At 35.6% G+C, this 20,952-nt stretch overlaps 1 protein-coding gene across 2 annotated transcripts in view; it reads right to left on the bottom strand.

Annotated features, from left to right (window-relative positions):
- Positions 1–1,920: 1,920 nt before the first annotated feature.
- Positions 1,921–20,952, bottom strand: part of LOC145666724 (uncharacterized) — a 36,180-nt gene continuing 17,148 nt past the window's right edge. For both annotated transcript variants that reach the window (XM_081734247.1, XM_081734248.1), the window contains exons 2-3: positions 15,528–16,209; positions 1,921–5,674 (exon numbers count right to left, since the gene is read on the bottom strand). In XM_081734247.1, the coding sequence (XP_081590373.1) occupies positions 3,943–5,674; positions 15,528–15,997 (2,202 nt within the window). In that variant the 5' untranslated portion in view covers positions 15,998–16,209 and the 3' untranslated portion in view covers positions 1,921–3,942. The remainder of the gene's footprint in view (positions 5,675–15,527; positions 16,210–20,952) is intronic.

The raw sequence follows: 20,952 nt of genomic DNA, 5'->3' as shown, positions 1-20,952 counted from the left end.
ACTGTTCGATTACGTTTACACGTTTCTCCCTACGAGACGACATCGTACATAAATCCAGAACCAGTTCCAGCCCTGGATCCGAAAACCTGTTCTAGACCTGGATCCGAGAAACCAGCTCCGGACGCGGATCCATTCAGAAGCGAAAACTGGTTCCGGCCATCCCTAGTTCAGAGTTTCAAGTCAAGATAAAATTCCGGTCTCAGAGCGACGTAGAGACAATGTACCATGTAAAATCCAGCTACATATCATGCCATCCCGGAAGTATCTTAAGGTTTTATGCTATTCGCTTTTCTGAGGATGTTACCTAAAGTGCCTGTGGTTATGACGTACAGCCACGCGCTTCAAAGATGACAGAAATCCGGGTTCACGTACAAACAGAATTTGATCAAACGATGGAAATCTGTCAATGTAAGATTTACATAAAGCGAATTCACAGACGAGATTATATAATGATAACATTTTACATTGCATTTTATAGCATGAAATTATATGTAGTAATCTTTCTGTCAAAGGGGTCAAATAACGTTTTTTTCATTGACTTTTGAACTTAGATACCATCCTAGTATTTGCCTAGCATGTTTTGAGAACAGTTAAAGAAATGTTCAGTCAGAATGGCTGGCCCTTGAATTCTAAGTTTAATTTTGTTTTGCATTACGAGGGACGTTCAATTAAAAACTTCTTCCTTTTTTTTTTCACCTGTTGCTGGCGCAACTTGGCGCCCGTGTCCCATCCTGTGAAGGTAGTCCTGACACTATTCTGCAACAACGGGTAGCTGAGCAGACAGAGTCTCAGAGAGCGGCTATAGGTCAATATGCCTGGTAGTATGGAATTGACGGCCCCAGTAAAGTAGCACTCCTTCATCAAGTTCCTCCTAAAGGAAGGCGTGAAACCTGCTGAAATCTTCGGAAGATTAAGTGCGCAATATGACGAAAAAAACTCTCAGTCACAAGTGTACGAGTGGTGTTCAAAATTCAAGGCAGGAAGAGAACATGTTCTCAACCTAGCCCATACTCCACGCAGAGCTACTGCAGCCAATGAAACAAACATTCGTCGTCGGGTAGAGCAGTTCATTTTGAGTAATCGACGAATCAGTGTGAGATTTGAGTGCGAAAATAAATATCAGCGTGGGAAATGTGGAAACGATAATCCATAAACACTTGCATTTCCGGAAAATCACAGCCAGATGGGCCCTTAAAATGCTAACGTTCGACCATAAGCAGTGTAGGGAAAACGTCTCGTCCCAGCATCTGCAGCGATTTCAGAGAAGAAGAGAGATTCCTTGCATAGATAATCACCTGCGATGAGAGCTGAGTGCATCATTACACTCCGGATTCAAAGCACTCCAGCATAGAGTGGAAGCATCCAGACTCGCCGCCGCCGAAAAAATTCAAGGTACAAGCGGCTGGCAAAGTAATGCTAACGGTATCCTGGGACAAAGACCAGTTTATATCCACTGATTTCCTAGTACGTGGGGTCACAATCAATGCAGCATACTACAGGAACCTCCTCCGGACCAAGGTCACAGAGGATTTGAGAAGAAAACGGCCACAGGCGGTGAAGGATGGCGTCATTATCCTACAAGACAATGCGCGTCCTCGTGCTGCCACAACAACGGTCACAGCTATCATCAAACTTAGTTGGAAGATCCTAGAACATCCCCCGTATAGTCGCGATCTGATACCTTGCGACTTCCATCTTTTTGGTCCCCCAAGGAGCACTTGAAAGGACAAAAATTCCACACCGACGACGGAGTCAAAACATGTATGCTAAAATGGCTGAAAGATCGTCCCAAAGAATTCTATGCTGCAGGGATATGGGCATTCCCACACCGATGAGACAAATGTGTGGGTGTACATGGGGAGTACCTTGAATAAGAACAATAATTGATTCGCATGTTGGCTTTTCTATGTAACAGAAAAAAAATTCGGTTATAAGTTGAACGTCCCTCGTATATAGAATTACCTCCCCTTATTACTCTACTACATTGTCTACATCTTCCTTTGTAGAAATCGAAATATAAGCGAGTGCAAAGTTTGTCTCTTGAAATGCGAATGGATCTTCACGGATTTCCTTTGTGCGGCAAGGAAATTCCATAGTTTCACTCCAAATGTGTACAATAGAACATGTATGCTTAAGTGGTACTTTAAGTAGAAATACGGCTTTACATGCAGTGCAATTTAATAAAACCCAGATTTACCCACTGTGCTTTTTCCTTCTTTCTTTAACTGGGATTTTCACAACTGACGTCAACGCACTGGATCACGCAATTTTTGGACAATTCCAAGTTCCTGTGGTTCTGCAGCCTCCTCCTGTCGACTTCTGCCTGATTCCTAATTTGAAATCTCCGAAAGGGTAACGATTTCACTCCACTGAGAACAGTCAATCAAATACGGAGAAAGTACTAAGATCCTTAAGAGAGAGAGATAAGTGCATTATTACACTCCGGATCAAAGCATTCCAGCATGAAGTGGAGGCATCCAGACTCGCAGCCGCCGAAAAAACCAAATACAGAAAAAGATCCTTAACAAAGAAAGTTTCCAGGAATGCTTCCAAATGTGAAAACACTGTTAAAGTACGTCTGTTCAGACAGAGGGAACTACTTTTAAGGTAATCCATCACAAGAACTTGTATTGCCATTCTGAAATTACAACACCAATTTTAAAACTTTCCAATCACACCATGTACGTGAAAAAATACGGTACTTTTTAAAGAAAATAACAAGCTTAACTATATTAACCCTAGGAACACCAAGGAGGGAGTCTCGGAGGCCCACATATATATATATATATATATATATATATATATATATAGAGAGAGAGAGAGAGAGAGAGAGAGAGAGAGAAATTTCAATAGTGATTGGAAAGAAATATGCTGCTGCACCTCTGCTGTTATTAAGTATTTTTTATCATAGAATCTACAAGCAGCAGCTTGTAACACTGACTGAAGACGCACATTTTATAGAAAATTATCAGTTTGTTATTCTGTGACTGTGACTGTATGTGGGAATCTGCAGCAACATTGGAACAATGGCAAATAGTGCTCTTCGCCAAAGTTCAATGCAGAAAAGACTTAAAGAAGTTTTAAATGAATCTGACAAGAAGGTCGTGAGCCCGAATATAGCAAGGTGGAAATAACCCTGTCCAATTTTAATGCAAAGGACAGTGATTTGAACATTTTACTTGATAATGCAAATGGAGCAAATGGAAGCAGTGGTACGTTTCTTGCAATGAATCCCTTGCAATATTCATGGTGTTGTAGTGGTGTTATTTTACAAAACTGACAAACAAGTCGTAGCTTGTTTGCTTACATTTTACACGTGAATTCCATATGTGCAAAAATCTGACGTTGTGCTACTTAACTCATGTTGTGTTGGTAACACTGCTCCTCTGGTGACATCCCCTATAGTGTCCAATGAACGTTCGTCACACTGTCTACCTTTTCGCGGAAACAAAATTTGAAAGAATTTCGCCATTCCAAGGATAACCAGGATGGAATTATAAAAGATTAATTCTGAATTCATTGGAATACTGGAGTGTACTCCACTCTTCCCCATTCTACCCCACTTTACTGCACCACTACACTGCACTAAGTTGCTATTAATCTGTTTGATAGTTTTTCTACACAAAAAATAAGATAAATAGGTCATAGTTACTGACGAATAAAAAATGGTAACTTAAACAATTACACACATATAGTCGGCAACACTGTACTTAGAAACCTAGAAATAATAGAGCATAAAAACATATGCTGTCTTAGACATCCCAAGTTGTTATCAGACAAGATAAATTATTTTCCATGAGAAATAATGACCTTTATGCTTGTGTTCCATGTAACCCAAAAATACCTAGTATTCCTAGGGTTAGTCAGTACCTTTCTTTTGAAACCATGTGATTATATAAAACCATATAAGTTTTACTTTTTTATATTACATCATTTTGTTAACTACAAGACCTGTAGCTTATACAATTCCTCTTCGCATGGAAGAGAAACATGTTGCTCTTGTTCATTACCTAAACTGGTTTGAAATGTTTTATCTAACATTTGCAAAGATTCTGTTCGTTCACTACTATTATTATTGTCATTATATTGTTTATGGAGTCTCATATGCCACAAAAGGCTGTATTTTGTATCGAAAGATTTCTCACATTGCTCACAGGGATGCGGTTTTCCTTCAATATGAGTATTGTTTACATGATTAGCAAGAATATTTTTCGTAGCAAATGACTTACCACACTGACTACAAACAAAAGTTTTATCTTTTTGGTGCATTTTGGAGTGTTTCTTCATGGAAGACTTGCGACAAAATTTCTTTAAACAAACGGGACATGAGAATGTCTTACTATCGGTGTGAACTTTGATATGGCTCAAATAATATTGCCTACATGAGAATTCTTTACCACAATACTCGCAAACAACCTGCTTCTGGTCACTATGAATATTTCTTTCATGATATACAAGAGATTCATTTCTATAGAACGACTTCTTACAAGTTTTACATGTAAACGGCTTGACACCTGTATGCATTCGTAAATGAGCTGTCAAAGACGTTTTGGAGGAAAAGCACTTTCCGCAATGACTACACGTAAGATCATGGCTGTCTGTGTGGATTTTCATGTGGTTTGTCAGCAAACTTCTCATAAAAAATGAACGCCCACAGAATTCGCACGTGTGCTCTTTCTCGCCTCGATGGCTCTTGACATGATATATAAACCCGCCTCTAGTATTTAGAATTTTACCACAATATTCACAAGTATAGTTTTGTTTTTCCCAGTGTATTCGCTCATGCGCACTAAGAGAATTTTTCCAACCAAAGTTCTTACCACACACTGAGCACGAATATGGCTTACTCCCGTTATGCACAACAGCATGCTTTTTAAGTTCAGATTTCTGGCTAAAACCTCGACCACAAACCGGACATAAATACTTTTCAGTATTATGTATTTTCATATGTTTTAGAAAACTATCCTTAAGATAATAATCTTTTCCGCAAATTTCACAATTGAAATTCTTCTTATCTGAATGTGTTCTTTGGTGGTCAATAAAAGCGCTTTTCCACGTAAACCCTCGCCCACAGTGTTCACATACCCAAGGCTTCTCACCACTGTGAACGCGCAAATGTTTTCTGAGATCATCTTTTTGAAAAAATGATGCATTACAGGATTTGCACATAAATGGTTTAAAACCTTTGTGAGTTTTAAGATGCTTATTCAGATTGCCCCTCGAGGAATAACTCTTGTTACACAAATTGCACGTTAACCACTCTTCGTGAATTTTCATATGTTTCTTCAAGTTTTCTTTAAATTCCAGTCCACAATGTGGACAAATTGATTCCTTACTATGGCTTTGCAAGTGATCACTTAAACTCTGCTCATCTCGAAATATTGATCCGCAAGTTTCACATACACAAACATCCACTACTTGGTCGTGAGTTTCAAAATGAGTTTCCAATTCATCTATAGTCGGGAATCCATCATCACAACTCATACACCAAAAGAGTTTCTCATGACTAGGAGTACACGAATGCGTAGCTAACTCTTTATTGTCAACAAAATCAGTGTGACAAACTTTACATAAATACTTTTCATTATTGGAGCTCCCATTTTGCTCCACCATCTTCTTTGTCGAATCTGCATTTTCAGCTGTATTTTTTAAATGTGATTGATTATCACTGCACCTGTAAAAAGGAAAGTAAAAAATAGACTAAACTGCAGGAAGTTTTTTAAAGACAGCTGACTTATTACATCGGGACCATACAACAAAATGAGGAAGAAAGTCGTATCTTCACATCAGAGATTCACGCCTTATAGACATTTTAAGATCAGTGTTCAACATCATTTATAGAGTCTAACCATACTAACGCTTTTACAAAAGATTATACAGGTGAAATAAGATTGAATTTAATAATAATAATAATAATAATAATAATAATAATAATAATAATAATAATAATAATAATAATAATAATAATAATAATAATAATAAATAGTTTTATTTTTAATTATGTATTGGATGCTAAGGATAAATTGTATTTTTATGACAGAACTAATGTACAGTTTTAATACAAGAAAGTCCTACCAGGATTTTAAAACAATGAACTACATATATAAGAAATTTTTCAAAATAACGAAGATTTTTATAGTAGACATAATTATCTCCCGATAATTTACTGTTTATTATGTAGTTATCAAACATTCTATTTATTCTTAAGACTACCACGTTACTACGGTTTATTTTTTAATTTGTAACTTTTTTACCTTCTGTATCCTACACTAAGACAACTGTGGCTACTAGCTAGTGATGCTGTGCATCATTGAAACAAGGGATCCTCCCTCTCCCTAATTTCAATCCCAAATTATGGGAGTAAGTCTTTATATATTCTACAACTAGTCTCTATAGTTCTATAGTCTCTATGTAAGTTCGACAAAATACACACAATCCATATGAAAATAAATGAAAGTCACTATGTTTGTGATTTCGTACTTCTTGAACCACGCGACCGATCTCGATCAAATCTGCCACATAGATGTGGTTCGGGGCTGGGATGGTTTTTATCATTTCACTTCGACGGAGCAACTTAGGAGAATAAGAGGGGGGAAGATACGTATATAAAAATAAATAAAAATGAAAGTAACTATCTTTGTGAGGTAATAACTCATAAACCACAACACCGATTTCGATCAAATTTTCAACATAGATGAGGTTCGGGCCTGGAATGTTTTTGATCATTTAACTTTGAGGGTGCAACTTAGAGGAGAGGGAAGATATTTAAAAATGATAAAAAATGACCGATATTAGAGTTGAATCCATAGTTTTCGGGGTCGCTGAGATGACCAGTGACACTTCCGATGCAAGTTTAAATCCAAATTCAACCCCACAACTTCGGGGAAGGGAGGGATTATATATATATAAACGATCGAAAATGATCGATATTAGTGTTGAATCGATAGTTTTCGGGGTTACTCAGACGAATTGTGATACTTCCAATGCAGTTTAAACCCAAATTCAGCCCTTTATGCTCAAAATGAAACGTATTCTCCCCGTGTGAAGAACGGATATTCTGCTAGTGTTCTATAAAAATCTGAGTGTGGTTAATTAATATTCAGGAAAATTTATATAAAATTGGGGAGAACACACTTCCTTATTATTGATCCATTTCAACTGCATGCAACTGACAAAAATTAGATCATATTCGACAAAACTATATATTTAACGAAAGTTATCATAGAATTTTTATTTAAATCTTCAGGGATGTTAAGTATGTCCTGTTATTTGATTGACTTCAACTGCAAGAGTGGAGGTTATGTGAAAACTAAAAACATACATCATATTGTATCAAAATTGAATAATATTTACGAAAATGATCATAGAACATACCTTTTTATAATCTCGGGACAAGTGGGGGGAACTTCACTCTAGTTCTCGAGTAATTTTATATCTAAATAGTAGTAATGATTGTGAAGCCTCAAAAATCAGACACTGTATTTCATGAAGATTTAATATTTTAAAAGGTATCTTGGACCTATTATTTAATATGAGGAGAGCGGGAGAGTAGTCATTACTATACTAGGAAAGTAAATACACTGCTAGTTCTTGACTGATTTTAATCCTAAGTACAGAGGATTACGGAAAACAGTTAAAGAAAATATTCCTAATACTGTATCAAAACGGCGTGGAACTCTACTCGGATTACGGAAAAGAGTCAAAGAAAATGTACTCTGTATCAGAACTAATGATTTTTTTTTTTAATTATCGCTGAATCGAGAGAGGGGAAATAGGAGGGTAAATCCACTATTTCATTTTTTTACTGATCTTAACTTCCTGCAGAGGATATGATCGGGAAGCATTAAAGACAATGTACGACAAAATCAAACACTTTTTAACGAAAATTATCGTGGAACATATTGTTGAAATTATGTTGGGTGGGTGAATTCAAACTTTCCTTCTTGGAAGATTTTAACCCCAAATTGGGGGATATTCACAATATCATAAAGAAACTATACACAAAGCTTTGTCATTATTATTATTATTATTATTATTACATCATTTATGTTGGAAAATTCTCTTCCATTAAATGTGTAATGTTGTAACATGGGGTTGATTTCACCCCTTTTACTCCCTTATACTTGTAGGATTGCAACCCCAAACAATAGGTTATTTCTGGAAATGTAACGAAGGCACATAACTAACTTTCATCAAAATCGTATGTTTTATGAGTTTACGTGGAATAGCAGAAGTTTCACTAATGCTAACTTCAATAAACTATTATTATTAATTTTCGCCTTTTTTCAAATACGGTTTTATGATTAAGAAACCTTAAGGAAAATACACATTAACAATCCACCCCAGTGCTCGAAGTAAAAAAATCTGAGGAACTAGTATGTTTCAGTACAGGCCAGAGAAAGCATGCCTCCTTATTATCATGAGGAAAAAAAAAAGCAGAGGTAGGGAAATAATGGTCAGAATTCTCCTGAAGTGGAGGTATGCCATATCACACATACCACCCCCAACCTTCGGGCACTGATCCACCCTAAATAAAATTAACAAAACAATTTATTCATGTTAGACACTGAAGATGTTAGTGTTGGTTTAATGGGCTCAAAGAACATATATTAGTCTATACAGTAGACTAGAAACCACCATTGTGGTCCGAGGAATCGCGCTTTTGTCTATATTCCACTGATGCTATAGACCGAAAGCCCAATGAAGAATTTTATCCGCAGCATATGGAGGATGTAGTTACGTAGGGTGCTTCTATGTTGGTATGGGAGTGTTTTCCGTTACCTTGATCTGGACCCAAATAGTCTGGTAAAAACTTACATCTTGTCACACCAGGTTTTGGTTTGTGAAATCTTCAGATTTAAACCCAAATGAAAAATCTGCAGGCAGGACTGACTCCAGGCAATATCCAGCTCCGTGCAATAACACCTTTTGCCGCCCCCTGTAACAGCATCATTACCCGCCCCTACAGCAGTAACATTTGTCACTTCTTCTCCAGAAAGAATACATCTTAACCTTACAATACAGAGAGGGGTGCCATAGCACGCGACCAGTTATTTGTATATTTCTGGTATTTGTATATATTTGTTATCTGTATATCCTATTCCCTTTGGGTATATCTGACATCGCATCTGTGCGTGTGAGTGTATTTTTCTTTATTTAAAATTAAGTAAAAACTGTTTATTTTTTAAAAAATTTAGCCGCTACGAATAGTTTGAACTCAACTGTTGATGATTTGTGAGATATACAAAATATTGATGAACTAAGTGACTGTGACAGTTTTAAAAACCTAAACGAAACTAAAGATATCCTTGAAAAATTCAGTCTGCCGAAATTTAGTTCAGAATAAATACAATATTTCGTAATTTTATATTTATTTTCTTAGTATAGGCCAACTTAACTAGTCTCAGAAGTTGAGTTTTTCTAACAATCTCAGTTAGCATCAAAAATCAGTTCCAATTGATATAAAAATATTTTCCTAAATTTGGATTAGATAGTTGGTTTTCAACAGTACTCCATCTGAGTATTGAAAGGCACTGAAACTGAAATCTAGCATTAAAAACCACAATATTAGGTATGTTACCTCATCATAATTTTGTTAGCATTAATGAAAATATAGGATTTATTGGACAATAATATTATTAATAATACCAACCCATACGAAAAAAACAGGCACCTGTACAGTTAATGTCAAACATGTGCCTGAAAATGGAACACGACTTTTCACCTGTACAGTGCCTGGACTTATCCAGTTAATGTGCCTGTATAGGCTCAGAGAACATGCATTTATAGGCGTCAAGCACATACAAGAAACCTGTACATGCAATGTACAGTATATGTTCAGAGAAAGAAACAGTTTATTTACAGGTGAGAAACATGCTGTTTTCAGGATCACAAACACAAATTCGTATACATGCACATGTCCAGAGAAAGGAACAGTACATGTACACTGCATGTATAAGGCGAAATACATGTGCTTTTCAGGTATGCAGCACCCATTTAGAACACCCAACACCCATTTAGAGCACGCAACACAATAACTGTGAAGTGTTTGTACTTTGCCTGTACAGATACATGTACATTGCTTGTACAGGCACATGTACATTGCATGATTATTATTATTTTTTAAACTTTTTACATGCACTGAACAGGCAATGTGTATAATGCTTGTACAGGTTATTTGTGTATTGCATGTTGATTAACTTTTTGCATGCACTGAACAAGCAACGTGTACAGTACCTGTACACGATACGTGTGCATTGCATGTTCATTTAATTCTAAGATTTTATGTTTTATCATTTTATTTTATATGCAGTTAGAATTAAATAAAGAAAATTACGTAATTCCGTTCACATTTTTGCTGACATCTTCTGAGGATATTTTCAATCATGAAACCTGTGCATGTATTGTGGCTGTACTTTACAGTTAACATAGCCTTCACAGTTAGCACCCCAGTTTGCAGGCAAATATTACCAATATGAAAGACATACAAGCTACTATAAATATCCATGTTTCCTTTACACGAACATGCTCTGTATATCAGTGACGTAGCCAGAAATTCATCGAAGGGGAGGCTTAAGCCATTAACATTACTAGAATGTTTAGCTGAGGGGGGGCTTGGTCTTACTTCTGAGAATTGAAGGAATTTTTCAACGATCATATAGTATTGTAATGGTATTCTGGGGGACAACATTGCCCCCTCTAGTTACGCGTATGACTTAAACACATACACATATCTCAATATACAAAAGACAAAGTTTAGAATGACTGACTTAACGCAATGTTAACATGTTAGTATTAAAAACAGCCTCTGTAAAGGGAATATTTCTGGAGTCTAGAAGTAGTCTGTCCAACACCTGTTCAATTATTCCTTGTCAGGTGTTAGACATTCAGCTGTACATTGCTGTTAGGAAGGGCTATGTACAGACAATGTATGGTCAATGCAGATCAGACGTCAATACAGGTGTACTTTTCTGTTGAATTGCGTGTATTTTTCACAGGAACATTCACTGTTCAACGCATTTTTGAGCGCTTGTTACTTTTTTAACATGTTGAAGGCAAAACCAGTGTCTGTACATGCACTGTACATTGATGTTACCGAGCTCACTGTAACAATTTTTAAGGCATATGTCCGTTTACCTCAAAATAGATCTCAATACATGCACTTACAGGTCAAGAAATGCCTTTTTTTTTTTTTTTCCATGAAACAGGTAGGTAATATGCAACATGCATAAAACAGGACCTAGAAAAATGTAACACATGCACTAGACATGCGTTTCCAGTGCCTGTACAGATTTTTCATTTTCGTATGGGAATTATTATTATAAGCAGAGTTGTAGCGTCGGTAAGAACATATAAAGTTAACACATATTTATCGGTTGATATACTTATTGAAAAATCTTGGTTTTATCTGCTCTGAGTCTTTGGGGTTTAGAAATATTACTTTCTGGATTCTGACTAATTTCACATTTTAAAAGAATGTCAATTGTACAGCAGACTTAATCAAGCACCACTCTGCAGGATTATTACTAACAAAATTGATATTGTCACTATCACAATCAGGAACTCGAACAAACTGGTGAGGCACAGCCCTAGGAATATTTTCTTCCTCCACCAAAATAAGAAAACTTTGAACATTTTGCGTGTCACAAGATTCACTAAATGTAGCCGCTTTATTTTATTGTGCGAACAACGAGTGCTGCTTTCATAAATGTTTAATTTCTTTTTGTTTAAAAAAGTGCTCACTGTGCCAAACCTTATTTTGTAAATTATTACACTCGTTTGCCTTTCTTTTCCAAGTGTGTGACAAGCTGTCCCACTTCATTTTGTTCGCTTCATCTTGGTGCATTGACACTCACTAAGCTTCCAAATATGTGTAAGAATACAAAAAAACTACCGATTAAATTAACGGAATAATTATTAAACCTGCTTAGTATTGCATAACAAATACCAAAAGCTCCACTCATTTGTCAGTAGATTATTTTCTTTAATGTGATGTATTTTCTTCTATTCTTCTATTTTCTTTCTTCATTGCTATTATTAATTTATTACTTTTAAAAGACTAACATTGTAAAATTCATGCGAAAATTTTAGTATCAACAATTCAATATAATGATTTTCAAGTGCACATTATCGGTGACTCCCTTTCGTCCAATATATATTGCTTTCATTGTTCTAAGAAATGAAGTCCCTCTTTAAAAGTTTTGTAAACAAGTTTGTAGATAAGACCTTCCAGCAGCTGTGTTGCTTTTACAACTGAGAATAGTTACAACTGTGAATATTTTCAACAAGAATATTTCTCTACATTAATTTGAAAAGAACATTTTCAGGCTCATTTCTGATATTCCGCAAAAAAGATTTGCCGTCCCCGATCCTAGGCACGTGCCTTGTGGGTCTATATGGTAATTCTCCGCTGAAAATTCTAGTACCAACCAAACAATAATTATAAACTAACGATACCTTTAATATCTTGGGATTCTGAACACAGTCATAAACATAACCAAGTCAACGTATATCAAAATTTAGCCTTTTTCTTTGATTAATTGTAACTAAGAAAACTTTTTTTTTTTTTTTTTTTTTGTAGTTTTATTTATTTACTTATTTTTTGTATTTGAATTTTTTAAAATTTAATTTGTCCTTTTTCTTTCAAAGCTTGAAGTTAACTTTTATCGGTGTTCGTCAGCTTCTTCATTCCTAAAGATAATTTTATTTTTTCAACCGTTTCGTTTTTTTCATCTTCTTTAACCTGTTCTGATCCTTGGAGATGTTCTTTATATCTTCGGTGGACATCTCAAAAAAAAAAAATCCCTGATCCTTCTGTGAAATATAGCATATTTTCCTGACTTTCGGCATATTTTTGAAGCTTTTCTCTGATAATTTTTAATTTCCTTTACCTTCAAGGCTAGTGTGAATCCTGCTATTATTATTGGTCAAGTATAAGAAGACGAAGTACTTTTTAGACACTATTTCAAAATTATTTTCATGTCCATAAAGCAGGTTCTAATTTGCTGCAGCACGGACTGTGTTTTAATTTAGGTTTAACGATTATTTCTATTGCTTGAGGGCTGAGATTTGTCAAGAGTAAAAAGTTCTCGTCATTTTTTTTTTTTAAATAATAAACACAATAAAATCTCTCACTTGCTCCTAGTTTTAAGAATTTATACACGCACGTTAATAGAATAAAATTACTCCAGCGCCAGTATAAACAAATATAAACGTAGCAGTTACTTTCAGCATTAGATGCTGTCGTCAATCTTAAGTAATCACACATATATTTTTGGGACAACAGAATTGTAGTTGGTTCTTTTACGTATCAAGAATACAGAATAATACAGTGATTTAAATTTCTGTATGTTTTTGAAGTTTCACAGGAAAGCACGTGTTGAGAAATGGCGTTGCCTACAACAATGGTTCCTAATCGGTGTGTCGCGCAGTTCCATAGGGTGTATCGTAGAATTTTAGAATTCAAAAATCAAAAAGCACTTAATTAGTTAATTAAAATCAATTTTGAGACAGGTGTACTAGTCAATACCTCCGGCGGCAGTAACAAAGCTCAGTGCTACATAGTGTCACTACTTTCAAGAAACTTACGGCCTTGCACTGTTGTAATTTATTAATATGTTATTATTAATAAAAATATTAAAAGGATGTCGCGGGCATTCAGTAAATTGTGTCGTCAGTCACTAAGGTTCGGAACCACTGACCTACAATTACCGATCACCGACATAGTGCACTGGAGACTTTGCAGTTCCTAACGTCGTTATAACTTTCAAGTTATTAAGTGTACCGTATCATATTTTTACATACTATTTTCACTGTGATTTTAATAGAAAATCAATTAAAAAGAATGTCACGGACATATCCAAAGTATTCACTACACACACAGTTTAATTATTAGAAATATATGTTGACTTACCATGTTTACTTATACAGATATGGATTCCATCATTCATATAAGGATCGCTAATTTCGGAGTTCCAATAAGCACATTCTTGAAGTACATAGCACGTCAAAATGTAAAATTATACACTAAATTCATTTGGATGTAAATTAAGATGCAATATATATATAAACAGTACATTTAAAATCACAAATAGACTACTTCGAGTGATATCATTGTTATTGTCTTCTTCAGAAGAACTGAAACGCGAATCCAAGAGCAATTTCTTCCACGCGTTCTTTTATTGTAGCCTTATTTGTTAAAGCTCTTTCTGCTACTTTTTTTTGTGTGTCTAGCTCTCTAGCTCGAGCCGCTTTTTATTATTATTATTATTATTATTAAATGCAGCCAAGTTCATGCGTTCTGCCTTATTTTACATACAGAATGTGTAGGTTGATACTCTTCGTATTCAAATCTCATTTCACACGTTATTACATTTCTAACCACTCACCCAAAAATACCTGCCTTCCTCAAATGACTAACTGGGGTTTGTTTAGGATGACAAAATAGTACGGCGAATTATCCACAATACTGGAATTAGAGATAATAGCTTTCGTACTTTATTTCTAATTCACGAAGAGGAGCAAGGTGGCTCAGTGGTAGAGCGCTTGCATCTGGTGTGTAAAGTCCCTGGGTCAATCCCCGCCCAAGTAAGTTTGTGGTGGCTTTCTCGGGAACTCCCATATTCTCATTCTACCAATTATTCCATCATCCTTCACTTGCTTTAATCATCATCTCCCTTAACCCAAAAGGTAAAATCACGGGAAGCTAAACTGAAAAGATATTTCTAATTCAGTAGATTGATAATGAATCGGTGTTCATTTCCTCATAGTGATCCACTGCTTCCTTGAGTGGAGACAACAATAAACAACTATTAACAAAAACTACGGGAGTTCTAGCATTGAAAGTAATACATAACGGGACAGCACTGTCCTTTCTATCGTTGTCATTACTCCATTGTTTATATAAGGTGTGTTACGGGAAAGTCTTTGACTCCTGTAACTATAGTTGAGTTCTGCAATTTTTAACTATCAAAAGCTATAGTATCAATTTTATGTATATGTTCTACGCATTAACTAATTCATTTAAATACACAAATAAATATTTAGGATTAGGAATTAAGATTTCTGGGCTTTTGGCATTTATGGCCACGTTAGTTCATCATATGTGGAATTACGTTCCTCGACGATTACATTACCCCGAGGAGCTGGGAAGGGAGAAAGAAATCGAGATGGGAGCAAGTGGCTGGGACAATTATGTGAGGTACCATCCGGACATTCACCTGATATGAATGAGGTAAACCACGGGAAACCTCACTCAGTATGGCTGGGCTGAAAAAGCTTTCATAATTTTTTCGACGAGTGTCCCTACTGGGAATCGAACCCAGGACCAATCACACATATAAATTAATATTGTAATTGATGATCACTAGAGACCCAAATTACTCATTCTCATTAATTAACTAATAACGATCCCCTATTTACTTATTAATACTGATCTGCATATTTCCATAACTTTCTAACTTTTAGCCTGTTTATGTTATATATATATATATATTTTTTTTCACTATCTAATGTTTTATGCTACTTACCTTTTCGTAATTAAATCATCACCCTTCTGTGTCAGGCCATTGTTCATGACTATTTCTATAATGTGAGCGTCCGCGTCTTCTTCCAGGAGTTTATGATTTCTCTTGTCACGCAAGCAGCTATTTCCAGAGAGATCACAACTATTGTCCTTTACGGAATGATTTTCACCCTCCAAACAGTCAATATTTTCAGGAAAAATGACTTCATAGGCAACGATTTCCACAGCTGTATAGTCCACACCTTCCCTAAGGTTTGAATCATTTACTTCTCCAGTTTCATCCCCAGATATTTCACATCCCAGCGTTTCGTAAAAATTTTCTAATTCAGATTCCTCTTCTACATCTAAAGGCTCAATTTTTATTTTTGATACTTGATATTGTACTGCTTGCGTTTCTTCATTTTGTGGCTCTTGTTTTACAACCGCATCTAAAGCTTCTTTGTTAAGAAGTAACTCTAACTGCATTTTGTTCATCAAAAATTAACTCAATAATCTGCTTCACTTGTGATTTTTTTTTTCTCTATAGAGATGAGTACTACAATCTTATTTTACATAGAAATACAGGAATTTTCCTTACAATGCAGGTAAAAGCGAAAATTCTTTCATTACTTTACTTGGGGCTTCAACAAGAGCCATCTGGTAAATAATTCTACTCTCAATTGCAATGTTTAACCTTCATAATGGACCTGAAAAAAAGATAACGAAAGCAATAACAAAAAGGAGTGAACATAAATATATAATAGCACATTGATCATTGTTACTTTCTGAATATTAGTTTCTTGTTCAACCAAGAAGTTATAGCCATTATACGTACATTATAGCCTGTGTACACAGTGAGGGGAAATCGTTTAACATGTTCCGCAATACCAACATATGAAAAATGTTGTCAACCTAACCTTAAGTTATTTTTATTTTATTTATTTATTTATTTATTTATTTATTTTCAAATGCAACTACGTTAGATTATTACACATTTCAAATCTACATGTTAAACTAAAAATGAACGACGGGATCTGTCACTGAGGGTTTCTACCGTTCACTTTCTTTTTGCTGATGTGGTTCTGTTGACCGTCAACACCTTACTTATTGTCCCTCGTGACAGATTAAACATATTTATCACTTTCGTCACGTTTGCGCCACATAATCGGAGCGCCAACAATTTGCCCTCTGGAAATTCGGAAGGTTGCCCACTTTACACTATCAATTCACTGCACATCGCCATTCTATTGCTCCTCGCGTAGTAGTTGTTGTCCCTAACACATTATCACCAAAAGCTTGCACTGTGGTCACCGCCCGAACGTTGATAACCAGACATCTTATGTGTTTGAATTACATAGATAAATAACTTGTATATTCCCGTCTGTGAATATTACATGATACCAGTTATGACGAATATTTGCCGGCCGACTTTCTGCTTAACCGCCATCTGCTCCATATAAACTGTTCGTAATTAATTAATGTAATTAATAGTAAAAAATAATCCGAACCTCATGCTAAGTGAGCTCATATCAATTAGATCGAATACCTTGTCAACTGTGGGGAAAGTCCGGTATGGACACATATATGAATTACAGAAAATTTGCATTTAAATGTTTTTGTTACTGTTAATCGCCAATGCAATCCCATACATGAAAGTCTCAATAACATGCAAACCACAGGAATCAATAAATGCTTAACTTTAATCTCAGGATAGTGAGTTGAATTTATTAATATACTAGCATATATTACCCGCTTCGCTGGGTTGAAATAAATAATTTAAATGTACACTGATATTGCTCATTTCCGATCATTTTAATGTATGTCACCCCTCCTCATCTCCCAAGTATTGGGGATGAAAATGAATTTAAACAGGATCGGAAGTGTCACCGTTCATCTCAGCGATCCCAAAAAGATGTGGATTCAGCACTGATATCGGTCATTTTCGATGATTTTTAAATAAATATTCCTCCCCCTTCCCCAAGTTGCGGCTTTGAATTTGGGTTTAAACGGGAAGGAAAGTATCACTGTTCATCTAAGGGACCCAGAAAACTATAAATTCGACACTGATAGTGGCCATTTTCGATCATTTATATATATATCTTTGTCCCCCTCCCCCAAGTGGCGAGGCTGATTTTGGATTTAAACCGGATCGGAAATGTCACTGTTCATCTAAATGATCTCAAAAAATATGGATTAGACAATAATATTGGTCATTTTCGATCATTATTATATGTAGCTCCCCCTCCTCCGTGCTGCGGCACACGGCATCAGAATTATCACTGTTAATCTCAGCTACTCCTAAAACTATGGATTCAACACTAATATCAGTCATTTTCGATCAATTTTAAATGTTTATCCCCCTCCCCTACGTTGTACCTTCCCTCTCCCCAACTATCAGGGCTGAACTTGGATTGAAACAGCATCAGATGTGTCGCTGCTTCTCTCATTGATTACGAAAACTATGGATTCAACACTACTTTCGGTCATTTTTGATCATTTTTAAATTTCTCTCCTCCTCCCCCAATCCCTACGTTGCATCGTCAAAGTAAGTCCTGCCCCTAAACTCATGTATGTTGAAAATTTGATTGAGATTGGTTGGATGGTTGAAAAGTTATTAGGTTTTATTAGTTTTCATTTATACGCTCTCCTCTCCTTAGGATCAACCGTTAAAGTGAAATTACAAAAAAGGTTTCCAGGTCCGAACCTCATGTATTTTGAAAATTTGATCGAGTTCGGTCGGATAGTTCAAGAGTTATTAACAGGGTTGGCAAAAACCATGGTTTTTATTGAAAAAACCAAAAACCCGTTTTTTTTGTTTAGATTTTTTTGGTTTAAATAACTTGCTCTATGTATTTATATCACATATGGACAGAAATAAGTTTGATTCGCCTTGGTGTTATTATACAACAACCAGGTTATGCTGGAAGGGTTCACATAAGCTTAAAGCGGAATCCAAACCGTTTTTCGCCTTACATCTGAGAAAAATTGTCCTCCATTTGAATTCGACACCGGGACTAATTGGCTACAAATGCGATACGTCTGCCGACTCACTCACGAAGGACTCCTGATAAAAATAAATTGTATTGATCTTTAAATACTTGTTAATATAATTGTCAAGAGTAATTTCGGAAGGACAAAAACATAAACAGAAACACAAGTGAAACCATTATACAGAATTAAATATGGACAATTTCAAAATACTGCAGAGTACAGAATTAATTTAGTCCAAGTTAGTTCACTACGACTTATATTAGTCCAAGTTAAAAAAAATACAACGACTTAATTTGCATATCAGTAAGAAAGGTGAATAAAGATACAAATTATTTGAATCGGCTTTGGCTCTGACCCATTTATAGATAAATAGATACCAAAGACACTTCTGATTTCAATAAATGCCTATCGTTTGGTTTGTATAACCCTTCCCCCCCAAAAAAAGGGAGGACGGCATTTCCATGTATTTTATCAATAGAAAATATTATTAAAATGAAACAATATTTAGAATTTTTCTTTGATTATAATTGCATAACAAGAGAAACAAATTATTAAAAAATCACAAGAGAAACATTCATAAACTTATTTTTAAAAAAAGTTTACTTTTGTAGTATAATCTGTTTGAGTAATGGATGAGGAATTTAGGTCTGAATATAATACGAATAATATTGGGAGTGAAACGTGATAACTCACAAATGTGTGTTCATCAAGATTTTACTAACACTTACACTTTAGGAATTTTTTTTTTAAAACCAGCCAACCCTGGTTATTAAGTTACAGAAATAGTTACACTCAGTCTTATATAAATTGATTTTTATATATCTCCCCCTTCTTCTTCACCCGAACATTGCTCCGTTAAATTTAAATCATAAAAATGATCCCAGGCCTCAACCTCATCTATGTTGAAAATTTGATCAAGATCGGTCGAGTGGTTCATGACTTATTGTTTTATTTTTTTTCTTATACCCCCTCGCCCGAAACAAAGTTCTACCAAGAAGTGAATGGCCTAAAATCAGCCCAGCCTCGGACCTCACCTATGTTCCAAATTTGACCGAGATTGGCCGGGCGGTTCAGGAGATTTAGAGTCACAAACATAGTGATTTTCAATTTTATATATATAGATTGCAAGTTATGAAGTACGGTACCATATCTCGAATACAATACCTAGTTGAGCACTGGAACCCAAAGTCTTTCAAGTAATGTGCTTCAGTTACGAAGACGATTATTACTTTTTGGCATAACAATAATGTTAAAAGAACTTATTCATGTATCCGAAGAACATGTACTAATTAAGTCATCTGTGAATATAGAAAACAGGATTAAAATGTAAGATTCATAACTCAGCAATTGTAATACACATCTGACTACCTTGCAGTGATCACCTAGCACATATTCGTGCTTGTTTTTCACACACTTCGTTACACGCATATCCCCTGTCGCTGGCACACCCTCTCAAAATGCAGCTTTCTGCTTCGTTCTGAGTCAAAATATATGGAACTCTAGCTCGTAGTGACCATTTATCAAAGACTGTGCAGGAATAAGTGTCGGAGAAGCTTTAATATTTTAGAGCTATTGTGCGGCACAAACGCCGCTTTTACAAAAAAAAAAAAAGTCATATAAAATAAATAAATAAAATAAAAATGTAAAAATAAAAAAAATAAAATAATGATGATGATACTGATATTGTGTTTCTGTATGACGTTCACTTTCCTTAAGACTATGATTGCGTGAATGTGTCACTGATTGCTGAACGCGAACCCACCGGGCCCAGACGGGCAAGCTGTCAACACTCACTGACCCATCCACTACACCAATCATCTCCGGAAAGTAGAACTCAAATCGTCCCAAAATGTGAAGATTTCTAAGCCTCCCTCATTCTCACTCGCAGTCCAGCATCCCGATCCGCAGGTCATAGCCTGCATCCCATCAAGAGATAAGGTTACAAACCACAACCCGACAGAACAAGACACTGACCCAAGAGTGAAACTGACGGTGAATGCTTCGAAAATCTAAATGTTTGTGTTTACTAACCCAGATAAAAAAAAAAAAATTCTCGAATCAAATCTAAATCGCGCAACGGGATGGAATTTCGGAAAAAAAAATGAATGCCAAAGTGAAGTTAGTTGATCTTATTAACGAAGTGAAATTTCCTGGCAGGTCTGTGATTCCAACCCCGGTCACACTAAGTGAAATCGATTCTGTGAGTTTTCAAGACGCTCTATTTACTTTCGTTACGTACTGCTTTAAACACTTTACTTTCTGAGTACCAACAATACTATTGAAGTTACTTTACGACATAGTTTTAAAATAATTAGCTTTGCACTGGACAATGAAAGATTTTGTTTCGACTCGCACACTTTATTACACTAACTTTCTGTATGATAAGAAATAACAGGAGAATACATTTAAAAAAAAAAAATCGCAAAGGTTGGAAATTGAGGAAAATTCTTGACATAGCT

Source organism: Thermobia domestica, chromosome 12, assembly GCF_964235325.1.
Source record: "Thermobia domestica chromosome 12, izTheDome1.hap1.1, whole genome shotgun sequence".
Lineage (NCBI taxonomy): Eukaryota > Metazoa > Arthropoda > Insecta > Zygentoma > Lepismatidae > Thermobia > Thermobia domestica.
Note: the sequence above shows the minus strand (reverse complement) of the source record. Positions and strands in the feature narration are given on the sequence as shown.